Source organism: Oncorhynchus mykiss, chromosome 25, assembly GCF_013265735.2.
Source record: "Oncorhynchus mykiss isolate Arlee chromosome 25, USDA_OmykA_1.1, whole genome shotgun sequence".
Classification (NCBI taxonomy): Eukaryota; Metazoa; Chordata; class Actinopteri; order Salmoniformes; family Salmonidae; genus Oncorhynchus; species Oncorhynchus mykiss.
In genome coordinates, this window is record NC_048589.1 from 430,343 (window position 1) to 445,166 (window position 14,824).

General features: G+C 43.3%; 1 protein-coding gene across 2 annotated transcripts in view; it reads left to right on the forward strand.

The window, feature by feature from the left end:
* The window catches only part of LOC110505206 (MAM domain-containing glycosylphosphatidylinositol anchor protein 2), a 232,727-nt gene that overhangs the window by 74,860 nt on the left and 143,043 nt on the right, over positions 1-14,824 (forward strand). For both annotated transcript variants that reach the window (XM_021584281.2, XM_036962460.1), the window contains exon 2: positions 5,996-6,135. In XM_021584281.2, the coding sequence (XP_021439956.2) occupies positions 5,996-6,135 (140 nt within the window). The remainder of the gene's footprint in view (positions 1-5,995; positions 6,136-14,824) is intronic.

Sequence of the window (14,824 nt, forward strand, 5' to 3'; positions counted from 1 at the left end):
TCTGCAGCAATTTGACCATGAAGGCCTAATTCCTTTGTGTCCTCTGAACAGTGTATGTTGAGATGTGTCTGTCACTTGAACTCTGCGAAGCATCTATTATGGCTGCAATTTCTGAGGCTGGGAACTCTAATGAACTTATCCTCTGCAGCAGAGAGAACTCTTTCCTGTGGCGGTCCTCATGAGAGCCAATTTCATCATAGCGCTTGATTTATTTTTGCTACTGCACTTTGAACAAACGTTCAAAGTTCTCAATTTTCCACATTGACTGACCTTCATGTCTTAAAATAATGATGGACTGTCGTTTCACTTTGCTTATTTGTTACCTGATTCAGGAAACTAGGCATATGTCGCAAGTCACGACTTCATCGAAGAGCCGTTTGAACGTACAAAATATTTTTGGGGCAGAAATTCCTTCTTGAACATGTGAACTTTCATGTGCCTTAATAACAAACTTTTATTCCATCTGTAAATATGAATAAAGTTGTTAAATTACGAGCCTAGTTGGTTTAGCCAAAGAAAAAGACAGGAACTTTTTCGCTAGCCATGATTGGCTGAGAAAATGAGTGGTCTGGAAATGCCGAGAGATTAGTTTCAGATTAGTCTGCTCTGTATTTATTTTATTTTATTTATTTTTTATTTCACCTTTATTTAACCAGGTAGGCTAGTTGAGAACAAGTTCTCATTTGCAACTGCGACCTGGCCAAGATAAGGCATAGCAGTGTGAACAGACAACACAGAGTTACACATGGAGTAAACAATTAACAAGTCAATAACACAGTAGAAAAAAGGGGAGTCTATATATACATTGTGTGCAAAAGGCATGAGAAGGTAGGCAAATAATTACAATTATGCAGATTAACACTGGAGTGATAAATGATCAGATGGTTATGTAAAGGTAGAGATAGAGATATTGGTGTACAAAAGAGCAGAAAAATAAATAAATAAAAACAGTATGGGGATGAGGTAGGTGAAAATGGGTGGGCTATTTACCAATAGACTATGTACAGCTGCAGCGATCGGTTAGCTGCTCAGATAGCAGATGTTTGAAGTTGGTGAGGGAGATAAAAGTCTCCAACTTCAGCGATTTTTGCAATTCGTTCCAATCACAGGCAGCAGAGAACTGGAACGAAAGGCGGCCAAATGAGGTGTTGGCTTTAGGGATGATCAGTGAGATACACCTGCTGGAGCGCGTGCTACGGATGGGTGTTGCCATCGTAACCAGTGAACTGAGATAAGGCGGAGCTTTACCTAGCATGGACTTGTAGATGACCTGGAGCCAGTGGGTCTGGCGACGAATATGTAGCGAGGGCCAGCCGACTAGAGCATACAAGTCGCAGTGGTGGGTGGTATAAGGTGCTTTAGTGACAAAACGGATGGCACTGTGATAAACTGCATCCAGTTTGCTGAGTAGAGTGTTGGAAGCAATTTTGTAGATGACATCGCCGAAGTCGAGGATCGGTAGGATAGTCAGTTTTACTAGGGTAAGTTTGGCGGCGTGAGTGAAGGAGGCTTTGTTGCGGAATAGAAAGCCGACTCTTGATTTGATTTTCGATTGGAGATGTTTGATATGGGTCTGGAAGGAGAGTTTAGAGTCTAGCCAGACACCTAGGTACTTATAGATGTCCACATATTCAAGGTCGGAACCATCCAGGGTGGTGATGCTGGTCAGGCGTGCGGGTGCAGGCAGCGAACGGTTGAAAAGCATGCATTTGGTTTTACTAGCGTTTAAGAGCAGTTGGAGGCCACGGAAGGAGTGCTGTATGGCATTGAAGCTCGTTTGGAGGTTAGATAGCACAGTGTCCAAGGACGGGCCGGAAGTATATAGAATGGTGTCGTCTGCGTAGAGGTGGATCAGGGAATCGCCCGCAGCATGAGAAACATCATTGATATATACAGAGAAAAGAGTCGGCCCGAGAATTGAACCCTGTGGCACCCCCATAGAGACTGCCAGAGGACCGGACAGCATGCCCTCCGATTTGACACACTGAACTCTGTCTGCAAAGTAATTGGTGAACCAGGCAAGGCAGTCATCCGAAAAACCGAGGCTACTGAGTCTGCCGATAAGAATACGGTGATTGACAGAGTCGAAAGCCTTGGCAAGGTCTATGAAGACGGCTGCACAGTACTGTCTTTTATCGATGGCGGTTATGATATCGTTTAGTACCTTGAGCGTGGCTGAGGTACACCCGTGACCGGCTCGGAAACCAGATTGCACAGCGGAGAAGGTACGGTGGGATTCAAGATGGTCAGTGATCTGTTTGTTGACTTGGCTTTCGAAGACCTTAGATAGGCAGGGCAGGATGGATATTGGTCTGTAACAGTTTGGGTCCAGGGTGTCGCCCCCTTTGAAGAGGGGGATGACTGCGGCAGCTTTCCAATCCTTGGGGATCTCAGACGATATGAAAGAGAGGTTGAACAGGCTGGTAATAGGGGTTGCGACAATGGCGGCGGATAGTTTCAGGAATAGAGGGTCCAGATTGTCAAGCCCAGCTGATTTGTACGGGTCCAGGTTTTGCAGCTCTTTCAGAACATCTGCTATCTGGATTTGGGTAAAGGAGAACCTGGAGAGGCTTGGGCGAGTAGCTGCGGGGGGGGGGGAGCTGTTGGACGAGGTTGGAGTAGCCAGGCGGAAGGCATGGCCAGCCGTTGAGAAATGCTTGTTGAAGTTTTCGATAATCATGGATTTATCGGTGGTGACCGTGTTACCTAGCCTCAGTGCAGTGGGCAGCTGGGAGGAGGTGCTCTTGTTCTCCATGGACTTCACAGTGTCCCAGAACTTTTTGGAGTTGGAGCTACAAGATGCAAACTTCTGCCTGAAGAAGTTGGCTTTAGCTTTCCTGACTGACTGTGTGTATTGGTTCCTGACTTCCCTGAACAGTTGCATATCGCGGGGACTGTTCGATGTTAGTGCAGTCCGCCACAGGATGTTTTTGTGCTGGTCGAGGGCAGTCAGGTCTGGAGTGAACCAGGGGCTATATCTGTTCTTAGTTCTGCATTTTTTGAACGGAGCATGCTTATCTAAAATGGTGAGGAAGTTACTTTTAAAGAAAGACCAGGCATCCTCAACTGACGGGATGAGGTCAATGTCCTTCCAGGATACCCGGGCCAGGTCGATTAGAAAGGCCTGCTCACAGAAGTGTTTTAGGGAGCGTTTGACAGTGATGAGGGGTGGTCGTTTGACTGCGGCTCCGTAGCGGATACAGGCAATGAGGCAGTGATCGCTGAGATCCTGGTTGAAGACAGCGGAGGTGTATTTGGAGGGCCAGTTGGTCAGGATGACGTCAATGAGGGTGCCCTTGTTTACAGAGTTAGGGTTGTACCTGGTGGGTTCCTTGATGATTTGAGTGAGATTGAGGGCATCTAGCTTAGATTGTAGGACTGCCGGGGTGTTAAGCATATCCCAGTTTAGGTCACCTAACAGAACAAACTCTGTAGCATCTTGTGTCGATAAAATGAGCTGCTCGTTATGCGTAGATAATCCTTTCTACTGCAGTTTTTTTGAAAGATAAAATGTTAGCTATGGAGAACTGCAAATATGTTGCTACTGCACTCAATAATATTGGTGCTCTGAATTTATCAGGCGCTATCGTCAAAGGTCAGTGGGAAAAAGTTCTGATGGACTACTTTCTGGAGGACGATCGTGCCATGTTTGTATTTGTATTTATTATGGATCCCCATTAGCTGCTGCCAAAGCAGCAGATACTCTTCCTGGGGTCCAGCAAAGTTAAGGCAGTTTATACAATTTTAAAAACATTTCAATACATTCACAGATTTCACAACACGCTGTGTGCCCTCAGGCCCCTACTCCACCACTACCACATATCTACAGTACTAAATCCATGTCTATGTATTGTGTGTGTGTGTGCCAGAGGTGTGGACTCAAGTCACATGACTTGGACTCGAGTCACGAATATGAGGACTTTGACTTTAACACAAACTCGAATTTGTGACTTAACTTGGACTTGAGCCTTTTGACTCGAACTGACTTGATACCCTCCCCAAGCCCAAATATAAAAAATGATGCTATAAAAAAAAGTGTGCAGCACATCAACTCTTCATTTAACGAATTACAGTTTGAATCGGACAGCAGCCAATCAAATTGTGCCAGCTGAGAAAAAGTTGCACGTGGCAATGCAGAGGAACGTCGGCAGGTGAATTCAGATGGAGCCCTTGGAAAGATGATACCCAATATTATTATTTTCGGATATAAAGACTACGCTGTATCAACAAAAAGCGGATTGCAACTTGCAAAACATGCGGGAAGAAAATGACAGACGGAGGTGCAACTTCGAAAATTTTTTTTTTTAATCTTCTGTCACCTCACAACTGATTGGCTCAAATACATTAAGACGGAAAGAAATGCCACAAATGAACTTTTAACAAGGCACATCTGTTATTTGAAATGCATTCCAGGTGACTACCTCATGAAGCTGGTTGAGAGAAAGCCAAGAGTGTGTGCAAGGCTGTCATCAAGGCAAAGGGTGGATTTAAGATTCTTCTACTTTGAAGAATCTTAAATCTAAAATATATTTAGATTTGTTTTTAACACTTTTTGGTTACTACATGATTCCATATGTGTTATTTCATAGTTTTGATGTCTTCACTATTATTCTACTATGTAGGGGGGGAGGCTTTACTTGGCTCATCGCGCTCTAGTGACTCCTTGTGGCGGACCAGGCGCCTGCAAGCTGACTACGGTCGTCAGTTGAATGGTGTTTCCTCCAACACATTGGTGCGGCTGGTTTACGGTTAAGCAGGCGGCTGTTAAGAATCGCGGTTTGGTGGGTTATGTTTTCTAGGACGCATGACTCAACCTTCGCCTCTCCCGAGCTCGTTGGGGAGTTGCAGCGATGTGACAATTGGGGAGAAGAAAAAAACAATCTATTTGTTAAATTATAAATATATTTTTTACATTAACTTAACGTGGAATTGTTCGGCATCACAGTGAACTGATTTATTGAAGTTATAGCAAATTATCAAATCATATTAAGTTAAATCTTCATGTTTTTTATGTAATACACACAGTATTAAATTAAGCTATAAATTACTTAATCTTAAATCAAATAAACTAGCCAATTTCAAATAAATGGAACACTTACTTAAAAAACACCATCAATATTTAATAATCAAAACATTTAAGTTAGTTGTACTTTTTTATTAATGTCAAGTTACTTGACTAACCTCTGATTAAGCAAGTTATAATTTATATGTAATATTACCTTCATCTTTCTCAAAGTATTTGAGGCAAAAATGACTTATAGTTTACAGTGTAGGCTATACTAGTTGAGTAGTGGCGACATACACTCCATCGCCGTTATAATCTACTGGGAATCCTAAATCTTCCCAAGCGAGATTTAAACGATGATGGAGAATCGTTCTGGTTTATCTACCCCACCACTCGTCATCGTACAGAACTCGTTTCTGGCTGAGTAGGCATAGCCTATAGGCCTAGTGTTTTTATTTTGAATCGATACCAAGAAGGATAGTGATGGAGTGCTGCATCAGATGACCTGGCCTCCACAATCACCCGACCACAAAGTGAAGGAAAAGCAGCCAACAAGTGCTCAGAATATATGGGAACTCATTCAAGACTGTTGGAAAAGCATTCCTCATGAAGCTGGTTGAGCGAATGCCAATAGTGTGTAAAGCTGTCATGAAGGCAAAGGGTGGCTATTTAGAATAATCTAAAATCTAAAATATATTTAGATTTGTTTAGTACTTTTTTGGTTACTACATGATATGTGTTATTTCATAGTTTTGATGTCTTCCCTATTGTTTTACAATGTAGAAAATAGTAGAAATAAAGAAAACCCCTTGAATGAGTAGGTGTGTCCAAACTTTTGACTGGTACTGTATATTTTGTATGTATTAATTTGGGTACACAGTGCAGACCGAACCGAGGTCCCGGTTCTGAACAGTTCAGTATGAATACGTGTACTGTTACACCCCTATTGAACATGCTCCTGAAGTTCTTTGATCTTTTCTTCCTCCACAGCACCTCCTACAGTCCGAATAATCCACTCTGGCCACGCATGCAACATCGAGGAGGAGCGCTACACCGAGCGCGTCTACACCATCCGGGAGGGAGAGACCCTGGAGCTAGCATGTCTAGTCTCAGGCCACCCTCGACCTCAGGTGAGATCATCACTGCACTATCCCCAGACCCAATTTACTTATGTACTGTGTTGTCTGTGCCATCAAATTAGAAAGACTATAACGGTCATTACCATTCAAGTCGACATTCTGTGATGGGTGGAGCAGTGGCCATATTGAGCGTATCAGTCAAATTGCTGTGGTCTGAACATAGAATTTGAATTACTAGAACATACACTAATTTAAGTGAACTTTCCGTAATGGGTGGACAGGCGGCCATATTGAGTGTATCCACAACTGTATCAGTCAAGTTGCCATGGTCTAGCATTTCTATTTTTACTGCTCCTGTAAAGCCTCCACTTTTTAGACTTCCCCTTAACTGCCTTTCTGTACCCACCTTTCCTTTTCCGGATCGGCGGGGCTCAGTCAAGCGCTCTCAGACTCTAGGCTTCTGTAGGCAGCGGTGCGCTGTTCTGTCGAAGTCTTTATATGTGCAAATGAGTTCAATCACACTGAGTGAAGAAGAGCTCCCCATTGGGGGAAATGGCCATAGGGGAAATCATCAGATGTGCTCTACTGCAGTACCAGCCCCTCAGGGAATCAAACATTTACACTAAAAACAAGAGAGAACTGGAAAAGACGTGGGGGGAGAGTCTTAATGAATCAATGTGATAATCTTTTATTACTCTACATATTTGAGTGAGTGAATGGGAAAGGCATACATTAATTTGAAACAATGGATGGTAGAGTTGGGGGATGTATTACTGGGGGATGCAATGTTTTATTGTGGGATTTTAATTAGAATTTTAATTAGGATACCCATTAGCTGATGCCATAACATCAGCTAATCTTCCTGGGGTCCAAAACAGAATTTAAAAGACAGACACCAATGGCGCTGGAGGGGATGGCTGCCGTTTTACGGGCTCCTAACTGTGCTATTTAATGTGTATTTTTGCATTGTTTGTAACTTATTGTTTTACTTTTTATATATTTTTTTACTTTAGCTTATTTAGTAAATACTTTAACACTTTTTGTTTAACTGCATTGTTGGTTAAGGGCTTGTAAGTAAGCATTTCACAGTAAGGTCTACTACACCTGTTGTATTCGGCGCATTTGACAAATACAATTTGATTTGATTACAAATAATTACATTTACATTAAGACATTTCAAACCTTTAGCAAGTAGATATTACAGACAATTAAAATACCTGACAGGTAATGCATTTAACATTCAGTGGGATTAGTATCTATCCAGTCATATTAGATGTTCTTTTATTGTTTTCCTGGTTTCTTTTTTGCCTGAGAAATGTGATTTGGTAAAAACAAATCACATAGATTTTTTTTTTTACCTTTATTTAACTAGGCAAGTCAGTTAAGAACAGATTCTTATTTTCAATGACGGCCTAGGAACAGTGGGTTAACTGCCTGTTCAGGGGCAGAACGACAGATTTGTACCTTGTCAGCTCGGGGGTTTGAACTTGCAACCTTCCGGTTACGAGTCCAACGCTCTAACCACTAGGCTACCCTGCCGCCCTGTTATAGCAGGTGCAGCCAAATACTTGTGTTTCTATCTCCAACAGTACAGTAATACCTAGCAATAATTCCATTCCGTGATGGCGCTGTAGATTTGAGAAGATGTGTCCTTGGTCTGGGGGTTATCAGATGTCCTAAACTAGCCTGTCTGTTTTGGTGATTATGTTCATTGCTAATATACACGAATTGGTCAGACAAATACAGTGGTTTCTAGAAAAATATGGATACTAATTTGTGTTCAACAGGAAGCCATGAGAGATGCTAGTGCATTATGTTGACATCCATACCGATGGAGCAATGAAGAGCTTATCTGGCATCCCTGTTTTGAGCAAGTTTTTGCTGCAGATGACCATAAGATTGGACACTAGACAGTACTCTAGGTGTGATTGAACCAAAGCTTGGATCAACTGATTCAGAGTGCTCGATGTTACATATTCAGAACATTTTCTTGTTATAGCAATGCCCACACCCATTTTAATTACAATGTTATCTATATGTTCAGACCAGGATAGCGTTGCGTTCAACGTGATGCCAAGTAGTTTGGTGTTTTTAACTTGTTCCACAGGAAACCCATCCATCGGCAAGTTTAGTTGAAGGTCACCAGCAAGCATATACAGTGGGGTCTGAAATTATTGACACCCTTGATAAAAAATAACTGTATAAATTAAATATTTCAAATACTAAGCTACATTGTATGCTCCAAAAATGTTTGGGAAATAATTTTATACCAATACAGAAGAGATTTTATTTATCAATAAATATTTCTCTCTCAAAAAGGTAGGGGTCAAAGTTATTGACCCCCCTATTTTCAATACCTATCAATACTATTCCTTACGAGGATAAGTGCACTGAGCCTTTTTTCTAAATTGTTTTATGTAACGAGGTAGCTAATGAAGAGTTTTCACCTTTGTCCCGCCCCCCTGGAAATGTATTTCTCAAATCTAAGCATCTGAATCACGTTCTGCGCATGTGTTCTCTCTTTCAAATATAATGTGTATTTGTCACATTCATTGTGAACAACAGGTGTAGACAAACCGTGAAATGCTTACTTACAGGTCCTTTTTCAACAATGCAGAGTTAAAATATAGATTAAAAAAAAAGGCAAAATAGAAAGTGACATGAGGAATAAATACACAGTGAATAACGAATAGCAATAATGAGTAAAAGTAACATTGCTACTGTATAAACAGGGAGTACCAGTACCAAGTCGATATGCATGGATACAAGGTCGTTGAGGTAGCTTCAGTTGAAGTCGGAAGTTTACATACACTTAGGTTGGAGTCATTAAAACTAGTTTTTCCAACCACTCCACAAATTTCTTGTTAACAAACTATAGTTTTGGCAAGTCGGTTAGGACATCTACTTTGTGCATGACACAAGTAATGTTTCCCACAATTGTTTACAGATAGATTATTTCACTTCTAATTCACTGCATCACAATTCCAGTGGGTCAGAAGTTTACATACACTGTTGACTGTGCCTTTAAATGCTTGGAAATTCCAGACAATGATGTCATGGCTTTAGAAGCTTCTGTTAGGCTAATTGAAATCATTTGAGTCAATTGGAGGTGTACCTGTGGATGTATTTCAAGGCCTACCTTCAATCTCAGTGCCTCTTTGCTTGACATCATGGGAAAATCAAAATAAATCAGCCAAGACCTCAGAAAAACAATTGTAGACCTCCAAACGCCTGAAGGTACCACATTAATCTGTACAAACAATAGTACGCTAGTATGTCTCCTAGAGAGGAGACAAGTGCAAATCAATCCCAGAATAACAGCAAAGGACCTTGTGAAGACGCTAGACGAAACAGGTGCAAAATTATATATATCCACAGTAAAACGAGTCCTTTATCAACATAACCTGAATGGCCCCTTAGCAAGGAAGAAGCCACTGCTCCAAAACCTCCATAAATAAGCCAGACTACGGTTTGCAATTGCACATGGGGACAAATATCTTACTTTTTGGAGAAATGTCCACTGGTCTGATGAAACAAAAATAGAACTCTTTGGCCATAATGACTATCGTTATGTTTGGGGAGGCTTGCAAACCGTGAAGCACGGGGTGGCAGCATCATGTTGTGGGGGTGCTTTGCTGCAGGAGGGACTGGTGCACTTCACAAAATAGATGGCATCATGAGGACAGAACATTATGTGGATATATTGAAGCAACTTCTCAAGACATCAGTCAGGAAGTTAAAGTTAGGTTGTAAATGGGTCCTCCAAATTGACAATGACCCCAAGGATACTTCCAAAGTTGTGGCAAAATAGCTATAAGGACAACAAAGTCAAGGTATTGGAGTGGCCATCACAAAGCCCTGACTTCAATCCTATAGAAAATTTGCGGGTAGAACTGAAAAAGCATGTGCGAGCAAGGAGGCCTACAAAACTGATTCAGTTATACCAGCTCTGTCAGGTGGAATGGGCCAAAATTCAACCAACTTATTGTGGGAAGCTTGTGGAAGGCTTCCCAAAATGTTTGACGCAAGTTAAACAATTTAAAGGCAATGCTACCAAATACTAATTGAGTGTTTGTAAACTTCTGACCCACTGGGAATGTGACGAAATAAATAAAAGCTGAAATAAATCATTCTGACAGTTCACATTCTTAAAATAAAGTGGTGATTCTAACTGACCTAAGACCGGGAATGTTTGCTATGATTGAATGTCAGGAATTGTGAAAAACTGAGTTTAAATGTATTTGGCTAAGGTGTATGTAAACATCCGACTTCAACTGTACATGCAGGACCTGAGTTCGAGGCTAGGGCTGACAGGTAAACAAAATGAGGTACCGTGTTATTGAAACATTCCAGGGGGCATCAGCTGTGTAGCCGAGTGATCATAGGGTCAAAAGAGCAAAAATGGGTGAGTCAAGGTGCTGTTCGGTTGTCAACACTACACTAGGCATGCAGGGGACACAGCATTCAGAAAGGCTAGCGGGCCGGGGCTAGTAGCTGGTTCTTCAGCGACATCGTAACAGAATAGCCTGTTGAGACCACATCGGGGGATCACGTCGGCAGTCCAGTCGTGATGGATCGGCGGGGCTCCATGTCAACAGTAAAGGGTCCAGGCTAATTGGCAATGGAGGTATTGTATAGAATTAGCTGGTATATGGGCCTAGCTCGAGTCTAGCTGGTGCTTGCTTCGGGGCAGAGGCGTTAGCTAACAGTAGCCACTCGTTTGCAGCTAGCTAGCTGTGATGAACCAGAGTAACGATCCGGTGTAATGATCCAGAGCGGCAAGAATCCGGTGATATGGTAGAGAAAACCAGTCCGATATGCTCTTGGTTGATATCGCGCTGTGCAGACTGGCAGGTGTTGTCCGAGCTAAAGCTGGCTGATGACGGGGAAAAAAGGTCTATCAAAGACTAGTAGCTAGTTTGCTTGCTAGCTCCTGATGGAAGTTCCAGTTATAAAGAATAAAATTAGCAGATCTGTTCCACATTGGGTGAGGCGGGTTACAGGAAAGTGTATTTAGTTCGTAGATAAATCAAATCAAATTTATTTGTCACATACACATGGTTAGCAGATGTTAATGCGAGGGTAGAGAAATGCTTGTGCTTCTAGTTCCGACGATGCAGTAATAACCAACGAGTAATCTAACCTAACAATTCCAAAACTACTACCTTATACACACAAGTGTAAAGGGATAAAGAATATGTACATAAAGATATGAATAAGTGATGGTACAGAACGGCATAGGCAAGATGCAGTAGATGGTATCGAGTACAGTATATACATATGAGATGAGTAATGTAGGGTATGTAAACAAAGTGGCATAGTTTAAAGTGGCTAGTGATACATGTATTACATAAAGATGCAGTAGATGATAGAGTACAGTATATACATATAGTGTACATATGAGATGAATAATGTAGGGTATGTAAACATTATATTAAGTAGCATTGTTTAAAGTGGCTAATGATATATTTTACATAAATTTCCATCAATTCCCATTATTAAAGTGGCTGGATTTGAGTCAGTGTATTGGCAGCAGCCACTCAATGTTAGTATTGGCTGTTTAACAGTCTGATGGCCTTGAGATAGAAGCTGTTTTTCAGTCTCTCGGTCCCTGCTTTGATGCACCTGTACTGACCTCGCCTTCTGGATGATAGCGGGGTGAACAGGCAGTGGCTCGGGTGGTTGTTGTCCTTGATGATCTTTATGGCCTTCCTGTGACATCGGATGGTGTAGGTGTCCTGGAGGGCAGGTAGTTTGCCCCCGGTGTTGCGTTGTGCAGACCTCACTACCGTCTGGAGAGCCTTACGCTTGTGGGCGGAGCAGTTGCCATACCAGGCGGTGATACAGCCCAACAGGATGCTCTCGATTGTGCATCTGTAGAAGTTTGTGAGTGCTTTTGGTTTGTGAGTGCTCAGCCTCCTGAGGTTGAAGAGGCGCTGCTGCGCCTTCTTCACGATACTGTCTGTGTGGGTGGACCAATTCAGTTCCTGTGATGTGTACGCCGAGGAACTTACTACCCTCTCCACTACTGTCCCGTCGATGTGGATAGGGGGGTGCTCCCTCTGCTGTTTACTGAAGTCCACAATCATCTCCTTAGTTTTGTTGACGTTGAGTGTGAGGTTATTTTCCTGACACCACACTCCGAGGGCCCTCACCTCCTCCCTGTAGGCCGTCTCGTCGTTGTTGGTAATCAAGCCTACCCCTGTAGTGTCGTCCGCAAACTTGATGATTGAGTTGGAGGCGTGCGTGGCCACGCAGTCGTGGGTGAACAGGGAGTACAGGAGAGGGCTCAGAACACACCCTTGTGGGGCCCCAGTGTTGAGCATCAGCGGGGTGGAGATGTTGTTACCTACCCTCAACACCTGGGGGCGGCCCATCAGGAAGTCCAGTACCCAGTTGCACAGGGCGGGGTCGAGACCCAGGGTCTCGAGCTTGATGACGAGTTTGGAGGGTACTATGGTGTTAAATGCTGAGCTGTAGTCGATGAACAGCATTCTCACATAGGTGTTCCTCTTGTCCAGATGGGTTAGGGCAGTGTGCAGTGTGGTTGAGATTGCATCGTCTGTGGACCTATTTGGGCGGTAAGCAAATTGGAGTGGGTCTAGGGTGTCAGGTAAGATGGAGGTGATATGGTCCTTGACTAGTCTCTCAAAGCACTTCATGGTGACCGAAGTGAGTGCTACGGGGCGGTAGTCGTTTAGCTCAGTTACCTTAGCTTTCTTGGGAACAGGAACAATGGTGACCCTCTTGAAGCATGTGGGAACAGCAGATTGGGATAAGGATTGATTGAATATGTCCGTAAACACACCAGCCAGCTGGTCTGCGCATTTTCTGAGGGAGCGGCTGGGGATGCTGTCTGGGCCTGCAGCCTTGCGAGGGTTAACACGTTTAAATGTTTTACTCACATTGGCTGCAGTGAAGGAGAGTCCGCATATTTTGGTTGCGGTACTGTGTCAGTGGTGTCAGTGGTACTGTATTGTCCTCAAAGCGGGCAAAACAGTTATTTAGTCTGCCTGGGGGCAAGACATCCTGGTCCTTGACGGGGCTTGTTTTCTTTTTGTAATCCATGATTGCCTGTAGACCCTGCCACATACCTCTTGTGTCTGAGCCATTGAATTGCGACTCTACTTTGTCTCTATACTGACGCTCCTTGCGGAGAGAAGTGGTTCGCTTTTTCAGTTTCACGCGAATGCTGCCATCAATCCACGGTTTCTGGTTTGGGAATGTTTTAATCGTTGCTTTGGGAACGACATCTTCAATGCACGTTCTAATGAACTCGCTCACCGAATCAGCGTATTCGTCAATCTTGTTGTTGGACTCAGTGCGGAACATCCCAGTCCACGTGATGGAAGCAGTCTTGGAGCTTGGAATCAGATTGGTCGGACCAGCGTTGAACAGACCTCAGCGCGGGAGCTTCTTGTTTTAGCTTCTGTCTGTAGGCAGGGAGCAACAAAATGGAGTCGTGGTCAGCTTTTTGAAAGGAGGGCGGGGGAGGGCCTTATATGTGTCGCGGAAGTTAGAATATCAATGATCCAAGGTTTTACCAGCCCTGGTTGCGCAATCGAAATGCTGATACAATTTAGGGAGTCTTGTTTTCAGATTAGCCTTGTTTAAAATCCCCAGCTACAATGAATGCAGCCTCAGGATATGTGGTTTCCAGTTTGCAAAGAGTCAAACAAAGTTTGTTCAGAGCCATCGAGTCTGCTTTGTGGGGAATATATACGGTTGTGATTATAATTGAAGAGAATTCCCTTGGTAGATAATGCGGTCGACATTTGATTGTGAGGAATTCTAAATCAGGTGAACAGAAGGACTTGAGTTCCTGTATGTTGTTGTGACCACACCACGTCTCGTTAACCATAAGGCCCCTCTTCTTACCAGAAAGATGTTTGTTTCTGTCAGCGCGATGCGTGAGGAAACCAGCTGGCTGCGCCGATTCCGTTAGCGTCTCTCGAGTGAGCCATGTTTCCATGAAGCAAAGAACGTTACAGTCTGATGTCCCACTGGAATGCTACCCTTGCTCGGATTTCATCAACCTTGTTGTCAAGAGACTGGACATTGGCGAAAAGTATGCTAGGGAGTGGTGCGCGATGTGCCAGTCTCCGGAGCCTGACCAGAAGACCGCTTCGTTTCCCTCTTTTACGACGTCTTTGTTTTGGGTCGCAGGCTGGGATCCATTCCGTTGTCCTGGATGAAAGGCAGAACACAGGATCCGCTTCGGGAAAGTCATATTCCTGGTCGTACTGATGGTGAGTTGACTTTGCTCTTATATTCAGTAGTTCTTCCCGACTGTATGTAATGAAACCTAAGATGACCTGGGGTACCAATGTAAGAAATTACACAAAAAAAAAAAAAAAAAAAATGCATAGTTTCCTAGGAACGCGAAGTGAGGCGGCCATCTCTGTCGGCGCCGGAAGTGTGATAGATAGAAAGTGAGATTAAGATGTATACGAAATAGACCGGCTATTTACACAGGAAAAGACAAAAGACAAAGACAGAGACGGATACACACGTCCTACTGCAGCGCCATATTGGAAATGGATGGAAGCCACCCCTCAGTAAAAGGCACATGACAGCCCACTTGAACTTTGCCAAAAGTCACCTAAGGACTCTCAGACCATGAGAAACAAGATTGTCTGGTCTGATGAAACCAAGATTCAACTCTTTGGCCTGAATGCCAAGCGGAGAAAACCTGGCACCATCTCTACGGTGAAGCATGGTGGTGGCAGCATCATGCTGT